This window comes from Nelumbo nucifera, chromosome 4, assembly GCF_055504915.1.
Source record: "Nelumbo nucifera cultivar China Antique chromosome 4, China Antique-T2T, whole genome shotgun sequence".
Classification (NCBI taxonomy): domain Eukaryota; kingdom Viridiplantae; phylum Streptophyta; class Magnoliopsida; order Proteales; family Nelumbonaceae; genus Nelumbo; species Nelumbo nucifera.
In genome coordinates this window covers 56,015,428-56,036,927 of record NC_142652.1, presented here as the reverse complement: position 1 = coordinate 56,036,927, position 21,500 = coordinate 56,015,428, and the positions used below count along the sequence as shown (strand labels likewise).

The 21,500-nt window shown below is 40.2% G+C and overlaps 1 protein-coding gene across 1 annotated transcript; it reads right to left on the bottom strand.

Moving 5' to 3' along the window:
* Positions 1-18,498: 18,498 nt before the first annotated feature.
* LOC104610167 (uncharacterized protein At2g29880-like) lies at positions 18,499-19,164 on the bottom strand. The gene is made up of 2 exons (XM_010276658.1): positions 18,823-19,164; positions 18,499-18,726 (listed from the first exon to the last, which is right to left on the bottom strand). The coding sequence occupies exons 1-2, from the start codon at positions 19,162-19,164 to the stop codon at positions 18,499-18,501; spliced, it is 570 nt and encodes a 189-aa protein (XP_010274960.1).
* Positions 19,165-21,500: the final 2,336 nt, after the last annotated feature.

Genomic DNA, 21,500 nt, shown 5'->3' with positions numbered 1-21,500 from the left:
AATTGATCATTGCTTTAAATAAGTTGAGAAGAAATTAATAGGTGGCTAAATAATTCATTCCTCGTGGGAACGATTCTATGTTCCTTACTATATTACTTGCACGACTCCGTACTCTTGCAGATAGCGGTCAGAAAGCACTTTTGTTTTTGTTAATTTTTTGACCTGAAGCCGACCTCTTTGTATTTTGAAAGAAAAGCCATCAATATTTCTTGATCCCCTTGTAAATATGATAGTGTCATCCACATAGAGGCAGTGTGAAGGGCTCTCACAACCTCGAGGAACATGATAACGAAGGTCTGGATTTTCAGCATACAACTTCTTTAAACCTCTACTCTGCACTTGTTCAGCTAGGATAAAAAGATACGGAGACAATGGATCTCCTTGTCTTGATCCACAGGAAGATTTAAAGTATCCAAACAATCCTCCATTGATGTTGATTGAGAACCAACAGTTATCCACAACCTCTCAATCCAAGTAAGAGAGAAGCCTAAATTTTCCAACACTTTAAACAAAAATCCTTAATCTAGCCTGTCATAGGCTTTCATCATATCCAACTTAATGACTACATTGTAACCTCTCACTTTATAGTCTAGCTCCTAAAATATTTCCTGAGTGAGGGCAATATTATCCAAAATGCTTCCACTCTTCACAAAGGCACCTTGTTCTTTCAAAAAAGAAAAGTACAATATGGATAATATCAGCAGCTACAATATCCCAACAATGAGTGAAGAAGTACCCTAAGAAGCCGTCTGGACCTGGAGAGTTGTCTTTAGAAAGAGAAAACACCACATTCTTAAATTTCTTCATTAGTCGATCTTTCCATTAAAACCTCATTCATCTCAGTTGTAACAAGGGGTGGGATAACTTCTAGTAATTCATCATGAGGGCAAGTATCCGTTGTAGTAAGAACGTTTTCAAGAAACCGAATAGCTTCAGTCTTAATCTCATTCAACTCTATCAACGGGGTGCCGTCATCAGTCTTGAACATTTCCATTAAAGCCTCATTGATCATTCAGTTGTTACGTTACTAATATTGTGAATTTTCATAATTTTCTTAACACTATGCGGATTGAAGGCCTATTGCCTAGACCTCTAATATTCCAGAATAACAAATTCATTGAAGAGATGATGAGTAGACAGACTTACCATCACCCGTATGGGCTTATGAGTAACAGTGTTGGATTTCTTTTTCTTCCTTCCAGTGACTTCAGTAAAACCCTCATCGTGATCATCGGTAGGGGGCTGGAGATTTGTTACTTTCTTAGAGAGCCCTACAACTCTTCTTTCTAGAATCAGACTGCACAAATGATCGAACTGGTTGTTTTTCTCCCTGAGTTTGGTTCAAAAGTTGTGTACCTTTCAAGCATAAGATCGTCCTTGGACCCTTTCCATCCTCTAGGTCTGTTATCAGTCACCAGATTGTCTTCCAAATTAATATCCAAATCAGTAGGAAGATATTCTTTCTTAGAACTTGGGGTGTTGATCACTGAAATTAATACTGTTATTTTCCTCTTCGAAGCCAAGAAATACTTCCGACGGCTTTATGGCTTGAGCTGGGTTCAAGATTTCAATATCAGTAAGAGGATCAAATGGACCACTATTATTGATTGGGACAGAATTGTCTAAATTCTACATATCAGTAGGTACTACGTACAGTCTCTGCATCCTTCAACCAGACTTTTAAATTGTCTTCTTCAAAATCAAACCTAATTAAAATATGCTTAGAATCCAGCGAGGAAACCCATATCTCATTTGAAAGTTGAAAGGAGTTCATAAACTCTTTGATAACCAGCAAATAAGGTCTTCCATACATGCATTTGGCGATTAAAGTCCATTTAAAAACTGATGGTGTGTGATTTGGCAACTCCCTGTGTTAGACAGTGTATGCCCTTATCTCCAATTAGCATGATGTACATTATGACATTTATTGTAAATAAAGTACATATTTGATTCATGTTATTGTGGTGTGTTTCTGTGTAATACCCTTAAACTGGACATATATGAGACTCGTGTTAGTTTAGAATCTCCACAGCCGTTGGATAGATCTAGGGAGATTTATCCTGTCAAGGTTAACACTAATGTGCCGCCAAGTTGGTTGGGGTGGCTTGTCTCAGCTACCAGGGTGAGACTTGAGGCACATGCAGTGTGAGTTTTCTTGAAACTCTAAATTGGACCAAATTCCAATATTGCCCTGGACCTTGGAGATAGATGGGAAAAACTGGAATGTTACACTTGACCCCTAGACTCGATTATGATACTACACTAGGTGTCGGATTGGGCTGTCTTTAATGTGCCAATCAGTGGGATCCTTAGAGGGGGTCAAAACTTGGGTATGTTGGGATAGTCCGAGAATTCACCTGAGTGGGTGATCATAGTGACAGGATCAGCCTCTTTGTCGGACAAAGTGAATGATCAGGGAATGCACTCTCTCTGATGGAAACCTAAACTGTCGATAGTGGATTTCAAATTGTTTACAAAAGGTTTTAATTCCTAGGATCCATGTGAGTAGAGAGTGCAACACTGTACCTTGCAGCCAAGGGAGAGGTACTCTCTTGTCGGGCAGTGTATGATCATTAAGGGCTGAGAGGTTAAGTGTAAGACCATTGAGAGTTATACCTGATGGGCTAATCTTGCATCTGCCCACAGTTCTTGGGCCTTCATAAGATGGCTGAACCCAATGACCATTTAGTGTAAATGTTGGGCCCATTAAGAGCCCATGGTGATGGACTCAAGGGTTCACTGTATTCAATAGTGAATTCGACCAAGCCTTGTAACAGAGGCTAGGCTGAACCCATGTGGCTGATGTGTAGATCAATGATAGGGTTCCACGCCATACAAAGAAAGCCGAGCTAGCCAGCATTAAAAGGAAGTGAGCCTAAAAGCTTAATGGGCCTAAAGCCCATTTCGAACTGGGTTAATTGAATTAATTAAAAAGGGGCTTATCTGGGTTTGGATCAGTAGATAAGGATAAGAGGATAACTCTTATCCACTTGAAGAGTCCAAATCCAAATAAAGATTTGGATAAGGGAATTCCTAATTTGATTAGGAATGGCTGATCTTGATCTACAGATAAGATAAGGGATTATCCTTATCACTTGAAGAGTCTAGATCCAAATAAAGATTTGGATCAGGAGACTCCTAATCAGATTAGGAGGTTGTCTCTTTCAGGCTATAAATAGAGAGCAGGGCGGACCTAAAAAGACACACAACATAGAAGACAACTCAATTTGACTGTTTCTGTCTTCAATTCTTTTTCTCCCTACTCTTGCCGCCCTACCCTGTTCGATCACCATTTCTTGGAACTGATCTTGATATTGTTTTTTGATAGAAGAAACAATTCTGAAGTTGTGCTCACTACCCCATTCGATTCTTGTTGAAGAATCACAAGTTCTTAGTGAAGAACTACCTATTGATCCTACCTCATCCTAAGCTGTGTCATCTTTAGTGGAGGGAGAATTTGGTACACTCTTTGGGCATGAACACCTACGTTGGGAGGAACTTTTTGCATGGATTCCATATCAGGCATATCCCTCCCTAATCTTGGTTTCTAATTTGCTTTGGTTTGGTTACAAGAACGAACCTTGAAAATGCAGTTTTCTAAATTGGGAATAGGATTCCCGGATGGGGGTAAAGAAATTTTTGAAATTTCACACAACCTTTCTGCAGGGTTTGGCTATCCATATGATGGATCTCCCATCCCTTCAGTGGTATCAGAGCAAGGTTCAAGTCTTGAATCAAATTAGATCTGATTTGGATCTACGCAAATGGGCAGAAGGTGTTCTACCTGATTTGCATAGTTTGTGTTTTTTCTGGGAATTGGTTCCTAGATTATGGGCAGATGATCTGGAAAATAAATCTTTATTATTTTGTTATATTTATAGAATTTTTCTATGAATATTTCTTGAATATTTGGGCTGCATGTGTGATGGAGATCGAATCTTTTTGGTGCCAAGATTGGCACACCTTGCTATTTTTTTCTATTCAATATGGTATGTAAATAATTTTTTCTTTTAATTTTAGACAAATTGTATAAGAATTTGATGTGATGTAATAATAGAAAAATTAGGTTTTTCTATTTTATTTCCATCTGGAGATTGTTGTAGTGCGTAATAGAGGAGAAGAAGATTTTGTTGAAAGAAGTTCTATAATTTGCGATTTTGCAGATATTGATTTTGCAATCGACGATTAATTGTTCTTTGCAGGTTTATAGGATGTCCAAGAAAATCACAGTGCAACCCTATGATTTTGTTTTCTTGATAATTTGATTATCTAGATTTAATTTATTTTTCAGATCATCATTATTGAATTAAATCTTGAACTGGACACCAAATCTTGGGCCGATTTGTACTAGATTTGGTCCAAACTGGTTGGACCAAATTTTTGGTTCGATAGGGTTGGTATTTCCGACCCAAATTCGACTTCGGCCAAAGGGTTGATGGCCTACTTCAAGTCTTAATTCGGCCCACCTCTGTAAAACCTAGTTTTAATATGTTAAAACTGAATGAGCCCTGATTTAGCTATATGGGTCGAATTGTCTTTTGCAGTACAACCCATGTACCTAGATAATGTTATATGATAATATTATGGGCTCTGTTGGGCTGATACTGATTTAATCTAATTAATTTAGGGGTTTTACAGATATTTTAATTGATTGGATCAATTTGTTTCATGCATGTGATGTATGGATGTGTGATGTGCTACGTACATGGGCCATAAGCACTTGGTGCATGCTAATTCGATAGTGGCTCTTTCGCACACCATAGCTGAATGCACATCATTGCCATGGTATCCATAAGATCATTGGATGATTGCGCTGCTTGATGGGCCCCACATCAACTTTCTCCCCAAGAGGAACCATGCGGAACCCTAGCCGTTTAGGGCCCGTCTAAATCTGGCTTTAAGAAAGTTAGTAGGAGACACTTTGGTTTGACCTAAATAAAATTAGGGTGTAATATTTTGTTACCTCCACTAAAACATAAGTGCATGTGATAGGGAGATTGATATGATGAACTCTCTAAAAGCCTTCCATCATTAGCATGAAGATGGGTCATTCAGTAATGAGGAGATGCACCATAAAATTGGGTTGTCCATTTGCTACAGGATCTGTTGGATTGTTTCATAAGATGATAGGGGCATCATAGACCGATGTGGGAGGGGCCTATCCTAAAATGGAAGACTCTCTCACGGTACCTTGGCGTTCACGAATATGATGGGTAAGCACTTACTGGACAGAAAGGTTTAACCTAAAATGGCAATAAACCTTTTTTGACAGAGGTCAAAGGGAAAATTCATAAGATGAGTGGATATGATCCTTCACAGAAGGCAGTGGGGTTATGCAGCTGAAACAGTTGGTTCCATGCATTGTATGTGGTTTCCCACATTTCCAGAGACATATTTCATAGTCTCTGTCACTGAGATAGGAGGAAAATCTCAGAGATGAACAAATGGAAATGGAACATAGATTAAAAGCCATATCTATGTAAATAACATGAATCAAATAAGGTTGTGGACTAATATTTGCTTTGCCCTTTATCAGAAATGGCAAACGGACAATTCACCAAACTATTGGACAATAATAAGCGTAAGGGCCCAAATTAGGCTAACTGGTTTTGTAACCTTATGCTGGTTTTGACGTCTGAGAAATTGGACAAAGTTGCTAAGAACCTTGCTCTAGATCGTCCGTGTGCTAGGGCTTTTGAGGCCTGCAGGAGGGAATATCTAGAATGGGAATAGAAAAACTCCCTTGCCTAGTGCTACATCATAGCCTTCTTAGACAATCAAATATAGTGACAGTTTGATCAGATCAAAGTGTCCAAGGATATCTTGGATAGTCTAAGGACCATGTATGAAGAGCAAAATTGTTCTACTCGTCAGAAGATCCTAAAACAGCTTATGACTGCACGAATGTCCAAGAACCAGCTAGTTCATGACCATTGTCTTAAGATGATGGGATACATTAATGAACTGGAGGCTCTTGAATCTGGGATAGATCATGTCACCAAAATTGATGCCATCCTGAACTCTTTGCCTCCTTCCTTCAATCAGTTCATAATGAATTATAATATGAACAAGCTAAATGTTAGCCTTTAGGAACTTAGCAATATGTTGTAGATGGCTGAAGAACTGATAAAGAAGGATGAGCCCATAGCCATGCTTGTTGGAGGTGGCAGATCGGGCAAGAAGAAGAGGGAGGCAAAGAAGAAACCTCAGAAGAAAACTAGCAAGCCTAAAAAGTAGAATAAGGACAAGGCATTAGATGCCTGTCACTTCTACAAGCAGACCGGCCACCGGAAGTGGAATTGTCCTTAGTACCTGGAGACCAAGAAATAAGGTAATTTCGAATCCTTTGTCAAAGAGACCAATATGTTGGTCACTTTTACTTCTTCGTGTATTGACTTCGGGGCTTCTACTTATGCATGTAATACATTGCAGGGGTTTAGGACAAGCAGAAGACTAGGTGACGGAGAAGTGATTCTTTACTTGGGGACTTCTGCAAGTGTTACAACTATAACTATAGGAACTATAGAATTGTATTTCAGAGAAGGAATTATTACATTAAAAGATTGTCTTTATGTACCCAATTTGAGAAGAAATTTGATTTATGTTTCAAAACTATGTGTGGATGGTTATTCTGTTCTTTTTAGTAATGTGATTACTATCAAAAGGAATAACAAATTCCTCGCATATGGAGAACTTGAGAATGGTCTCTATGTTCTCCATCCTTCTCTGGAAACAAATTTAACCGAAACTACGTCAGATAATAACCCCAAGAAAAGAACTTGTGATGCAGTTAATCCCACGTGCCTGTGGCATTACCGACTTGGCCACATTAACATAGATCGTATCACAAGGTTGGTAAAGGATGGTCCTTTGGATTTTCTAATTGTAGAAGATCTTCCAACCTGTGAACCTTGCTTTCAGGGTAAGATGTCTATTATAATTCGGCCTGCCTTTGAATTCTGTTTGTCTCTTAGCAGTCAAGAAGAAAGAGAAAGAAAGAAGGAAGAAAGAGAGAGAGAAAGGAGGAGAAAAGGTCTGGTTCGAATTAGGGAAAAGTCACCCTCCCATTCGGCCAGACATGTTTTTATATTATTAATATAATGGAAAAGACACAAGTGCCCTTATTTAAGTAAGAGACACTAGTTCTAACATAATACTACAGACCAACAACCTCAATATAAGTATAAAGACAAAAATACCCCTACGCTAACACTCCCCCTCAAGCTGGTGAGTATATATCATATATTCCTAGCTTGTTACATATGTAGTCCACTCTTCCCCGACTCAACCCTTTTGTAAATAAGTCTGCCCACTGGTTTCCCGTATTAACGTATGCAGTGTCTATCACTCCATTCAGCACGTTCTCTCTCACAAAGTGACAATCAACCTCAATGTGCTTGGTTCTTTCATGGAACACCGGATTAGAAGAAATATCAAATACAGCCTAATTGTCACAATAGAGCTTCATTGGAGTACTAATGTCGTACCCTATCTCCTCTAGAAGGTTCCTTAGCCACACTAATTCACAAGCAATATGTGCCATAGCCCTATATTCTGCCTCTATATTGCTTCTTGCCACGACTGTCTGCTTCTTACTTTTCCATGTCACCAGATTACCCCCTAGAAAAGTGCAATAACCTTTGGTAGACTGCCTATCAGACATAGAACCGGCCCAGTCAGCATCAGTATACCCTTCTATTTCCACTTCTCCACCACTTTTGTATATCAAACCACGACCGGGAGCTCCTTTTAAATACCTCACAATTCTTAGAACCGCATTCCAATGAGGAACCAAAGGTTTCTGCATGAACTGACTTACCACACTAACCACAAATGAAATGTCTGGCCAAGTAATGGTTAGGTAGTTCAGTTTACCTACAAGTTGCCATATCACTGCTCAGCCTAGTATTTGTTTCCATAGGTGTTTCAGTTGGTTTAGCACCTAACAAGCTTGTTTCTTCCAGCAAATCAAGCACATATTTCCTCTGACACAAATTAATACCATGCTTAGATCTTGCTACCTCTATGCCCAAGAAATATTTCAATTTACCAAGGTCTTTTGTCTGAAAATGTTCCTGTAGAAAGGTCTTAAACTTGTCAATGCCCATTTTATCATTCCCGGTAATAGCAATATCATCTACATACACCACCAATAGTATTTTTCCTGCCGGAGAGTCATGACTGAAGATGGAATGATCAACTTGGCGCTGTTTCATACCAAACTTCTTTACCACCTCACTGAACCTACCAAACCATGCTCGAAGAGATTGTTTAAGCCCATATATAGCCTTCTTTAGTCTGCATACCTTACCATCCTCCCCCTGAACAACAAACCTTGGTGGTTGCTCCATGTAGACCTCCTCGAGCAAATCACCATGAAAAAAGGCATTTTTAATATCAAGCTGATAGAGGGGCCAATCATACATAGCTGTAAGAAAGATGATAATGCGAACCGACCCTATCTTAGCAACCGGGGAGAAGGTCTCTGTGTAGTCAATACCATAGGTTTGGGAGTACCCTTTTGCAACAAATCGCGCTTTCAGGCGCTCAACACTACCATCAGGCAAATACTTAACGGTATAAACCCACTTACAACCGACGGCCTGCATCCCAGGAGGAAGAGCGGTGAGGTCCCAAGTATGATTATGATGTAGAGCTGAGAGTTCTTCTTCCATTGCACGACACCATCGTAGAGAGGCAAGAGCTTCCTGGACATCCTTAGGGACAACCACTGAGGATAACAAAGAGATAAACTGGCGATGGGAGGCGAAAAGGTGAGTAAGTGAAACATGTTTAGAAATAGGATGAAGGGTGCAAGTGCATTTACCATTCCGCAAGGCAATGAGAAGATCAAGATCAGATATTGGGTTCAGGTTTGGAGCTAGATCTGTCGACGGTGATGCAGCCAGAGGAGTAGCAGTCGGTACACATGGGCGATGTGTATACACTTGACGGATAGGTGGGCTTTCAACAGGTGGTGGCACTGGAGGCTAGAGCTTAGGCACGACTGGAACAAGGGAAGATGATCGGCAACTGAAAGTGGAAGAGGAGGAGGTGAGGAGGAGGAAGAAGCATCACCGAACCCCAAGAAGAACGGAGTAAACTCAAAGAAGGTGACATCAACACACACAAAGGAACGATGAGAACTAGGATGGTAACACTTACACCCTTTCTGGGTCTGGGAATAGCCAAGGAAGATGCCCTTAAGGGATCGTGCATCTAACTTGTCGTTCCCAGGGCCCAGATTATGGACGAAGCAGACACACCCAAAGACCTGAGGAGAAAGAGGAAACAAAGACATGGTGGGAAACAAGACATTAAATGGGGAATGACCATCAAGGATAGACGTGGGCATCCGATTAATCAAGAAGCAAGAGGTAAACATCGCATCACTCCAAAAAGGTTTGGGAACATTCATGTAATGCATGAGGGATCGTGCTGTTTCTAAGAGATGTTGATTCTTTCTCTCAGCCACCCCATTTTGTTGTGGAGTGTAGGTACATGAGGTCTGATGTATAATGCCATGTTGGTCCAAGTATTCTTGAAATGGTGAAGATAAATATTCACGACCACTATCAGAATGAAAAATTTTAATGTGAACACCAAATTGATTGTGAATCTCAGCATAAAATTTCTAGAAGATGGTAAACAATTCACTTCTCTCTTTCATTAAATAGAGCCACGTCATCCTTGAAAAGTCATCAACAAAAATAACAAAATATTTATATCCATTGTATGACATCACTTTATAAGGACCCCAAACATCTGAGTGAATCAAAGAAAAAGGACTCGACACACGGTTATCAACCCTAGAACTAAAGGGAACACGATGGTGTTTCCCAAACAGACACGACTCACAATCTAAAACAGAAAGTTGACTCAACGAAGGAACCAAAGATTTCAAAACTTTCAACGAAGGATGACCAAATCGACAGTGCCACTAGAGAGGAGAGATAGATGACTGGAGGGCTGTTGATGTTCTTCCACCACCGTCAAAATAATACAGTCCACCAGCTTCATGCCCTCCACCAATCTTCATCCCCGTCTTGAGATCCTGAAAAACACACAGAGAAGGGTAAAAGGTAATGGAACATTTAAGTGACTTGGTCAACTTACTAACTGACATAAGATTAAAAGCCAACTTATGAACATACAAAACTGAGGATAGGGATACAGGGTCTTGGTCAACATTACCAACACCACAATTTGAGGATGTGGAACCATTAGCAAGGGTAACAGACTGTGATGTTGAGCAATGAGAGAGGGAAGAAAACACACATGGAGTTCCAGTAATGTGATCGGAGGCTCCAGAGTCAATAATCTAGAGATTGGGTGTAGATGCCAAACAAGCCATACCTGAGTGTGCGAAAGTAGTCGTGTTCTGCTGAGACATGGATTGGACAAACCTCTCATACTCATCACGGGGAACACTCCCCATCTCCTTCCCGGGACCATTTTTAGGAGGCATCTGATCAGCTGAACGATTCTCCTATCTAAAACTGGAACTGGTGTCACTAGTCATGGCATGATTGGCCCAGGTTGAGGGTGGACCATGCAAGTCATAGTAATAATTAATGGTATGTCCATCCATACCACAATGATTACACCTCCTCGGACCTGAGCCACGTCCTCTACCACGGGCTCCCCTTGAATCTCTACCTCCAGTACGACCACCACCACGGTTATATGTAGGTCCACCACTACCACTCCGGCCATATACCAGACCACTACTACTGCCACGGCCAGACTGAGCTCCTCTAGCTCCACCTCTAACACCATGGCCTCTCGACACTACAAAGGCTGATCTATTTGAGACATTAGAGTTTTCAATAGATCCAATAGAAGTCCTTTGAAGTCGAGCAAACACCTCTTCTAAAGAATGAAGAACTGATCCTCCTAGTATCTGGGCCCGTACTGGTTCTTACTCTGATTTCAGCCCCACCAAAAATCGAGTCACATCAAGTTGTTCTCTCTGTTGTTGCTGAATCTTGACATCAGAAGTGAGGGGATGATAAACATTCAACTCATTACGGATGTTTCTCATACTGGCATAGTACTCCTCAAGACTCTGATTGCCCTGTTGCAGGTATTCCTGATACAGCTGATATACCCTAGTTGTATTGTCTTGACCAGAATACAATTTATTAGCATGGTCCCACACATCTTTGGCAGTGTCAAGAAACATGAAATTTACACTAATCCTGGGTTCCATACTATTCCATAACCACGTGATAATTTGTGCATCCTCTTGTTCCCAGTCTTCGTACTCATGAGAATCAGTGGAGGGTTTCTCCTCTCTTATGTGTTTCACCTTCTTCTTTGCTTTCAGAAAAACTTATACAGATTTAGCCCAAGGGACATAATTCTCCCCATTCAGTTTAATGGAGGTCATTTGAACATTCAGGTAGTCAGTGGGTATCATCACATTAGATTTGCTATCACTGTTATCTCCCATTGCTGAATTCTATTATCACTAAATTCTGCACACTTGTTGAATTCTGTTGTCACTGAATTCTGCACACTTGTTGAATTCTGTTGTCACTGAATTCTGCACACTGCACACGACTTGATCACACTGATCACACTGGTTTCAGCACTGATTATTGCTGAAAGTTGCACTCGTGACACCACAAAACCTACCCTACGGCTACCTGAAATCTCACCACTATATGAGCACCACTTCTCCTTCGAATCACACAAAAAACAGCATAAACCCTAGCATACTATAGTCTGAAATTCCACCATACGATCTAAAACATACTTCCTATTTGATTCATAACAGAAAATATGTATAGAAATCTCTTACCTCATCACCGGAAGGACAACCACACGAGAAGAAAATCAGTCCACACAAGACACCCACTGCACCACACAAATCAGCCTTACATCGATTAGGGGAGGGCTTAGAAACCACAGCAACCGACCACACAAGACACAACTGGAGGCATAGAAACCCCCAAAGGAAGAGGGTGATCACTCCTTTTCAGCCCTTTCCCTGATCTCCAATCGATGGTAGAGAATTCAAGGGAAAACCCTAGATTGAGTGCGTAGAGAACAAAAATCTAGGCAGATCCGATTTGCTTAATTAACTTTGATACCATGTTATAATTTGGCCTGCCTTTGAATTTTGTTTGTTTGTTAGCAATTAAGAAGAAAGAGAAAGAAAGAAGGAAGAAAGAGAGAGAGAAAGGAGGAGAAAAGGTTTGGTTCGAATTAGGGAAAAGTCACCCTCCCATTCGGCTAGACATGTTTTTATATTATTAATATAATGGAAAAGACACAAGTGCCCTTATTTAAGTAAGAGACACTAGTTCTAACATAATAACTACAAACCAACAACCTCAATATAAGTATAAAGATAGAAATACCCTTATGCTAACAATGTCGAAACGACCATTTACTGGTAAGCCTAAAAGATCAACAAGTACACTTGACCTTATACATACTGATATCTGTGGTCCCATGAATATTAGGACACGTAACCAACACGTTTACTTCATAACATTTACCGATGATCACTCACGGTATGGTTACGTGTATTTAATGAGACATAAGTCTGAATCCTTTGAAAGGTTCAAAGAATTTAGGCAAGAGGTCGAGAAATAGTTGGGGAGACACATTAAGGCCCTTCGATCAGATCAAGGAGGCAAATATCTCTCTGACGAGTTCAGGGACTACTTAAAGGAAAATGGGATAGTATTACAACCACCTCCTCCAACTACACCACAATTAAATGGGATAGTATACACATTAGAGACTGCGATATACGTGCTGAACCGGGTTCCAACCAAATCCATTTCGAAGACTCCCTATGAGTTTTGGACGACAAAAAACCAAGTGTGAGACACTTGAAGATTTGGGGTTGTCTAGCACATGTTAAAAGAACAAGTGCTGACAAATTGAAATCTAAGACTAGTCGTTGCCTATTTGTAGGTTACCCCAAAGGCTCTGTAGGGTATTTATTCTATAACCTAGGAGAGCAGAAAGTGTTCTGTAGTCAAAATTCTCATTTCTTGGAGGAATGTTACATCTTGAACAATCATCGTGAGGAAGTTATTCTTGATGAGGACAGCTCAGGGGTAGTGGAGATGTCCCACAAGCTCCAGATAATAACCAACCTAGGAGATTTGCCCGGGTATCCAAGTCTCTAGTTCATTACGGCTATGACCAAGAAAGTTACTTGGTGGAAGCCACGACAAGTGAGGAGGATTCTGTGACTTATACGGAAGCTATGTTGGACATAGATTCCTTGAAGTGGGTAGATGCCATGAGAGCTGAGATGGACTCAATGGAGGACAATGAAGTTTAGACTCTGGTAGATCCACCCCTTGGGGTAAAAGCAATTTGTTGCAAATGGATCTATAAGAGGAAGAAGGGCCCTGATGGTAAGGTTGAGACCTACAAGGCTCATCTTGTGGCGAAAGGGTACACTCAGAAGGAAGGAATCGACTGTGAGGAAATCTTTTCTCCCGTGGCCATGCTTAAATCCATTAGGATCCTACTAGTTGTAGCAGCATACCATGACTGCGAGATTTGGCAAATGGATGTCAAAACCACGTTCTTGAATGGAGATCTTACTTAAGATATCTATATGCAGCAACCCCAAGGTTTCATAGTTGCAGGTCAGGAACACATGGTATGTGAACTTAATCGATCCATATATGGACTTAAGCAAGCTTATAGGAGCTGGAACATCTGGTTTGACTCTATCGTCAAACAGTTTGACTTTGAGCAGAATCCAGATGAGTCTTGTGTTTACAAGAAGACCAGTGGAGATAAGGTTGCGTTCTTAATTCTGTATGTAGATGACATTCTACTCGTTGGGAATGATGTAGGAATGTTGACTACAGTGAAATTCCCAATAATTCTCCATGAAAGATCTTGGAGAAGACTCTTATATATCTTGGAACTTTGACTCTATAGAGATAGGTCGAAGAGGATAATATGATTATTCCATTCTACTTACATTAACAAAATAGTCAAGCGATATAGTATGGAGAACTCCAAGAAAGAAATCGTTCCTTTTAGGATGGAGTCACTCTCTCCAAGGGTATGTCTCCCAAGACACTTGAGGAGATTGAGGGCATGAAGGAAGTTCCCCATGCCTCTGCCGTAGGGAGCATTATGTATGCCATGTTGTGCACTTGGCCAGACATTGCTTAGGCCGTGAATGTGGTAAGTAGATACCAATCTAACCTAGGACAAGAGCATTGGACCATTGTGAAAAACATACTAAAATATAGATTTGGATAAGGGAACTCCTAATTTGATTAGGAATGGTTGATCTTGATCTGCAGATAAGATAAGGGATTGTCCTTATCACTTAAAGAGTCCAGATCCAAATAAAGATTTGGATTAGGAGACTCCTAATCAGATTAAGAGGTTGTCTCTTTAAGGCTATAAATAGAGAGTAGGGCAGACCTGAAAAAGACACACAACACAGAAGACAACTCAATTTGACTGTTTCTATCTTCAGTTCTTTTTCTCCCTGCTCTTGCCGCCCTACCCTGTTCAATCTCCATTTCTTGAAATTGATCAAGATTGGATCTTGATATTGTTTCTTGATAGAAGAAACAATTCTGAAGCTGTGTTCACTACCCCATTCGGTTCTTGCTGATGAATCACATGTTCTTGGTGAAGAACTGCCTACTAATCTTGCCTCATCCTAAGTTGTGTCATCTTCAGTGGAGGGAGGATTTGGTACACTCTTTGGGCATGAACACCTACGTTGGGAGGAGCTTTTTGCGTGGATTCCGTATCAGGTATATCCCTCCCTAATCTTGGTTTCAAATTTGGTCCGGTTTGGTTACAAGAACGAACCTTAAAAATGCAGTTTTCTAAATTGGGAATAGGATTCCTGGATGGGGGTAAAGAAATTTTTGAAATTTCGCCCAACCTTCCTACAGGGTTCGGCCATCCATATAATGGATCTCCCATCCCTTCATCCTGCAGGAAGGTGACTCGGATGTCGATCTGGCTAGTTCACCAGGTCGACTTGCAAAGAGAGAATATTAGAGTGCCCGGGCTGCTTTGCCCGGGGTGGGCACTCCGATGCTTAAGTTAGCGAACTGGAGGTTTTGGAGAGAGTTAGGGAGCAAGATTGCTAGAGTATGTGAGAGCTGTATCACACGTACTAACGAGGAGGTCGCTGCTCATGCCGAGGTCACTTTGACAGGTACTGACGAGGTACCACGGGTTGGCAAGTTCTTGAGGAGGTTGCTCCTCATGCTGAGGTCCCTTGGACCGGTAATGACGAGGTACTATAGGTCGAACTTGGACGAGTTGCTTCTAGCCTTCTTTCCAAGGTGCCCAAGCTGTGTATGAGGTGCCTTGGACTGATTCCAGGGTGCGTCTCCTTGACCTGGCAAGATACGCGTCTATCTGTGTGGTGTTGAGGTGTCAAGTGGCAAAGACAGATGCCATGTGTTGGTATGTCACTGGAGGGCTAAATCTGCCCCCATTAATTGCCCCCACTCTCAAGTCGAGGCTAGTTCGGCGAAGGGTGTAGCTTCTTTGAAGACGAAGCTCGAGGAGACCTGCTTTGGAAGTCGATCGAGTCGATCCACACTAGTTGGCCGAGTTACCAGGCTACTTGTTGGCGCGGAGGTGTGCACTTGGAACTGAGCGCCGCTCTTCAAAATCCGAAATAGGGCGTGCCTTCAAATGGTGCGTGCGTCCTTCAAAATGTCGAGCGCGCGCGGCCTTTCAAAATTCAAAATAGGGCGCACTTTCAAAATACAAAATAGGGTACACTTTCCAAATTTAAATTATTGCGTGTGCCTTTCAAAATTTCAGACACAAGCTTTTTCCTAGACCATTGGATTGGGTGAATTTGGACCATCGATAGTCCGCGTTGTTGTCTATAAATTGGGGGGATCCTCAAGGGCCCCATGTCGCTTTCTGATTTTGGACTTACACTGAAGCGAAGATTGTTGATGACCTCCAACTCGATTGTGATGGTTTTCGGCAATTCGTCTTTTTCTTCTTATTGTTGGTAAGTCTCCATTTCCAGCCACCTAAATGCTTGGACCAAGGTAGGGACCTCGGTTCAAGAGCGAAGAGGTTCCCATGGAGAAGCCTCAACCTCTCAACCCATCTAGAACATGTTTCGGGCCCTCCGAACTGTCTGACAAGGAGATAGTGGACCTGATCAACACCTATTAGATCCCCAATAGCTTAAATTGTATCCAGCATGAGGACAGGCAATATCCGTGGAGCCATGAAAAAACAGAGGTTTGTGTCTTAAGGACGCCCTCATTGTCGGGCTCCGCTTTCCCCTTCATCTGTTCATCTGTGAAGTCCTCCATTACTATGGTTTGGCACTAGATCAACTGCATCCGGACTCAATTAGGACCATTGTAGGCACCATTTCTTTTAGCTATCACCTCAGTTTCTCCTTAGATATAGAGATCTTCAGGGGGATATGTTACGTAAAGCGAGTGACAAATGAAAACTGTTGCTTCTACATCAGCTACCGGTCTGAGTTTAGGCTTTTGGGTGGTTTTTTGTCCAAGATCGTGAACTATAAGACAAAGTTCTTCTTTCTGTGCCATGAGGAGGGTTGGCCTATGTTGACGACTTGGAGGGCCAAGGAAAATAGGTATGAGGTCAAGATTGACAAAGAGTTGCTGAACGATCTTAGACTCCTCGTTGAACGACGCTCCTTAGTCGATGAGTTCCTGGCCAAACTGATGCTCAATGAGGCTGACCTTAGGCCCATAGGTAGGTTACGCTATATTTATTACCTTTGAATTTTATTTCTTGTCCTTATGGTCCATTTGGTTGCCAAGAAAGGATGTGAGGAGATGGAATGGGATGGGATGGGATGGGATGGGATGAGAGGGGAAAATTTATTTTCTCAATTCTGTCAAATGTGTTTGGTCGCTGAGACCAGTTATCCTACTAAATCTACTTTCCAGTGTTTGGTTGCTGAGAAATTTTGAAGGGTGGATGGATTCATTCTATATAAATGAATGATCCATGTAATATCTGATTCGACAACACAAGATTTGTTTTTGGGATGACATGGCATAATAGTATTTGAACATTGCCATGTGTCATGTTGATATAGCACAATTAAAAACTCATATGTATTAAAGATATAGCCTACCTATAATAGTTAACATAATAATTCCATCAAACATAAATGTCATAAGTTGGTTTACTAGGTTCATAACAACCAAATATTTGTAGCCATCATTTAAACAAGTATAAGATCGACATAACTATCAAACTGACTACCAACACAAGAATTACTAGTGATTGTGAACAAGGTTCTTTTGATGTCTTTACCTCCGTGTCGGTATTCTCTACATGGATCCTAGAGGTGTTCCCAACTATTGGGTGTTGGGATATTGAATACATATTGCACTGGTACTGTTGCAATTGAAATACCGCTTCTTTGTAGGTGCTATACGAACAAAAAATAGTTTCGCTAAACCTATGCACTTGGGCATTACGCTCTGCCCGCATGAATTAGATTCCTAGTCAGCGGCCTTTGAACACAACATAGTATTTTTCCATATTAATACCTATAAAGACGTAAATACATATTTCACCAAACCTGTGACCAAGATCATAAATTCACAATCAAACACCACCATGGCAAGATGTGAATAACAACCATGGGATGTAGTGGATTAAATCCAATGCATCTTCTCCTATAAGTAAACCTGCAAATATGTCATACTCAAGCTACAATATGTTTGGTTTCACCGAACCAATGCTAATAAACCTATGAGCAAGATCATAAATTCACAATCAAACATCAACATGGCAAGATGTGAATAACAACCACAGAGTGCAGTGGGTTAAATCCAATGAATCTCTAACCTATAGCTGAACCTGCAAATATATCATATTAAAGCTATAAGATGTTTGGTTTCACCAATCCAATGCTAATAAACCTGAGTAAGATCATAAATTCACAAAAACCTATATATGTATATCATCTTTTAAGTTGCAAAAAACTTTAAATAGTGATATATTCACAAACCAATCACAATACCATATGTCCGTGTATATGTTTGTATCACCATTATCGTGTATATGTTTATATACTATGTCAAACAAACATCCAATGCATCCCAAAAAGACAAGAACAAAATGATGCAATGGATATCCAATCAGTTCATGTGTCTATCAAAGTCTAATCAGAAGACTAAGTTCAATCTAGTATTCGGATGCAAGTTTCATGTCCAACCACGCTTTCCTTAATTCGGGCCTAAGGGCATAAAATGCTATTGCCCTACTCTCTAACTGAGATAGAAAATCTATGGCCTTGATGAGGAATTCTAGGTTCTCATCCCTGAGGTTGTATACATCATCAAATATTTTGTCCTTCTTTAAGAGAGAGATCGTCTTCTCAACTGCATTTTCTAGTGTAGATATGCTATGAGCTATTGTTTGCACTTCATCAGAAACAATGCTAGCATATGACATCATTTTCCCCAATGAGCTCCTTCCTTCAACAAAGCTACCCTCTTCTGGTACCCTAGCTTACAGGGTAGAGTCACCAGCATTTTCTCCCTCATCCAACTCCCCGTAGGCTGGCTCATGCATTGTTTGTATGTTATTGGGAGTCATTGATGTTGTTACCTTCTGTCTAAGTGCCTCTCTAGCAGTAAAAGCTCTAGCCCCAGTTACTTGATCATTACCACAAACTATTGCAAGTTGATCGTAGTTATTGATTGCTTTCCTTCTAAACTTCCCTGCCTCAGGGTGTGCCTGATCATTTTTTGATGAATCATTCCATTAATATCATAATATAATCAAGTATGTCAACTTTGTTACACTAAAAAAAGAACACTAGTTGAACTTTACTTGGATGTATTCTGCCCATACTTTAGGCTCTGCATCTATAGTCTTTGTAAGGTCATTCCAAGAGAAACCACTCGAGTTAAGGATGTTTGAAATGGTGCTCAAATTTTTCTTGATTGTTTTCAAGTGGATTGTAATGTTGTTATAAGTGCAGTCCACCCTAAATGCTAAGCTTATGGCCCTAACAGCAGCATCATATGCCAAAGCCTTGAAGCTCTTGTCTACCTTGTTTCCAAGGTTTGCTTGCTCAACAAGGGTCTCTATTAACAAGTTATCCATGTTCATGGTCCAAGACATATTAGGCCTGGTGGATCTAACATCATCTTGAGAAGGTATAGAATCCATTGCTGGCTTAAATCAATCAAGCATAGTTTGGTTAATTATTTCAAACATCCAACACAACATAACATGCTATCAAACAATTGCAATCATGATACCAAATACAATAGTTCAGAATAAATGTACTAATATAAGCCATTAAAATCATCAACCCAAATGTAGAAGATCATAGTATCAAAATTCTATATAGGACTACATTTAATAACACAAGTTCAACAAAGATCCTAGATAACAAAACAACACACTGAAATTAATTCTGACGCCTAGACCAAGACACTTGGTAATCTGCCCACATTTGGTTAGCTATCTCCTCTTTGAATCGGTTCCCTTCTCTGCTTTATTCATTTCCACTGATGCGTTGGGATGGTTGAGATGTTTGGGTGTCCATCCCATCATCTAATTCATCTGCATCTAAATCTGCATCTCCTTCCTCTTGGTCAAATTGAGACATGATTCGATCATATGGATTCACCCCCATGACATGGTTATGTAATATGCAACGTGCAAACACTATCTTCACTTGAGTTCTGAATGGGTAATGTTGTTCAGAGACCAAGATTGGGAAACGTTTCTTAAGGACACCAAAGATTCGTTCAACTGCATTCCTAAGTGATGCGTGACGAAGGTTGAACGATTCTCTTGGGTTCTCAAGTTAGTGTGTGCCCCATTCTTTAAGATGGTATCTTGTGTTATGATACGGTGTTAAAAATCCAGGCTTTAGAGAAAACGTGGCATCCACAAGATAATATTTACCTAATTGAATATATAAAAAGCAAAGATTAGAACCAAACCCCCAAATTTAATTGTATAACATTTATATAACCTATGTGAACTTGTATTATCACCTGCTAGAACATATAGTTTATGTTCTCTTGATAATGCATTAGTTAACATGTGGGAATTTGATGCCACACCCTCCCAACCAGGTAATATGTACATTAAATGCAAGTTGATTGAACATGCAACAAGAATATTTTGTGTCAAGTATGTCTTATGGCCATGGAATCTAGCTACATCTGCAGCAGGAACCTTCACAGGTATATGTGTGTCGTCAATTGCCCCAACACAATCCTGCCAAGTAATCCATTTCAACAGTTTTTTTTAATATCTAATGCCTAAGATGTTGTATAAAGTTCATAAGCATATAAAACTTTGACATATTCATTACCTTAAAGTATGTCCAAAGGTTAATTGATTTCTAATCTTGGACGGTGGTTCTGCCCCGTTTGGTTGGATTAAATATCTATCCTCTAGTTTTAGAACTGCATCTAGTACCAAGTTCAAGTGATGATTCATCGTCTCTCCAGATCTACTGAAATGGAACCCCATCATTCTATTCCGAACATTGTGTGCTAAAATGTGTAAGAATCTAGCAACTTATTCCTCAACAGTACTTCGTAATGTGTCATTCAATCGACCAGTTTCACATAGAATTTTGCAAAGCCTATAGAATGCCTCCTTCCCCATCCTCAATTGGTTGTAACAATCAATCGGTCTCCCCCTATATAGTCGATCCAACAAATCCTGCCTATCTAAGTCTCTATTGACAGAAGGTTCTCTATCCACATAGTCCATCCATTCTTGCAAGATGGTCAGGGTCAATGAAGTTGCAGCGGTTGCAGCCCCAACCACTGCAATCAAAGTTCTGTGTCCATATATCCAGACAAGAAATATATAAAAAAGGAGAAAAAATCCCTAATGTATGAATCATATGAGAGACTACGCTAACATAATCAGATGTCTACATTATTATCATTGGTCAAACATGGTTTGGATGCTGCAAAAGATAATCGAAACATGTTCTGTGGAGGTTTCAACAAAAATCTGAAAGGAATACAAAGAATGCATAACTTCAAAATTAAGGTTCACACAATTGACATTAATTTTAGGACCCTCTATGCTAACATATTGAACAGAGATTAGATGGATGCCCCAAGTTTGTTGTTATCTGGTTTCCTACTGCCAAAGCAATTCCAAAATGATGTCAATCACTTTAAGCATATAGGAATTCCATCTCTATGCATATCTGATGCCATTCTTCTGTATGTGCCTAAAGTCATTTTAATATGGCTTTCAGTTATTAGTCATGTCTTGAACTATTTGCATAAATTTTTAAAATGTATTTTTCTCTTTCTCCCTTCCAGATCACTTTTGGAGGTTCAACTCTTCATTCAGTCTCATAAGGTCTCTGTATCAAAGGTTTTAAATTCTACTACTAAACCAAAATTCAATCTAGTGAAGCAAATATTTTTCTGAAATTCATTCTGGTGTCTCTTGAAATCAGAAAATATTCCCCATTTTCAAGATACCCAATAAAATGGGGCTGATTGGACTTCTTCTGG

Bases quoted from the DNA above. Each gene is read 5' to 3' on its own strand.
- LOC104610167 (XM_010276658.1), bottom strand. From the start codon at position 19,164: ATGGATTCTATACCTTCTCAAGATGATGTTAGATCCACCAGGCCTAAT. The intron at 18,727-18,822 runs GTAAAGTTCAAC...AAAAATGATCAG, and splicing joins TATGGGCAGAATACATCCAA to GCACACCCTGAGGCAGGGAA.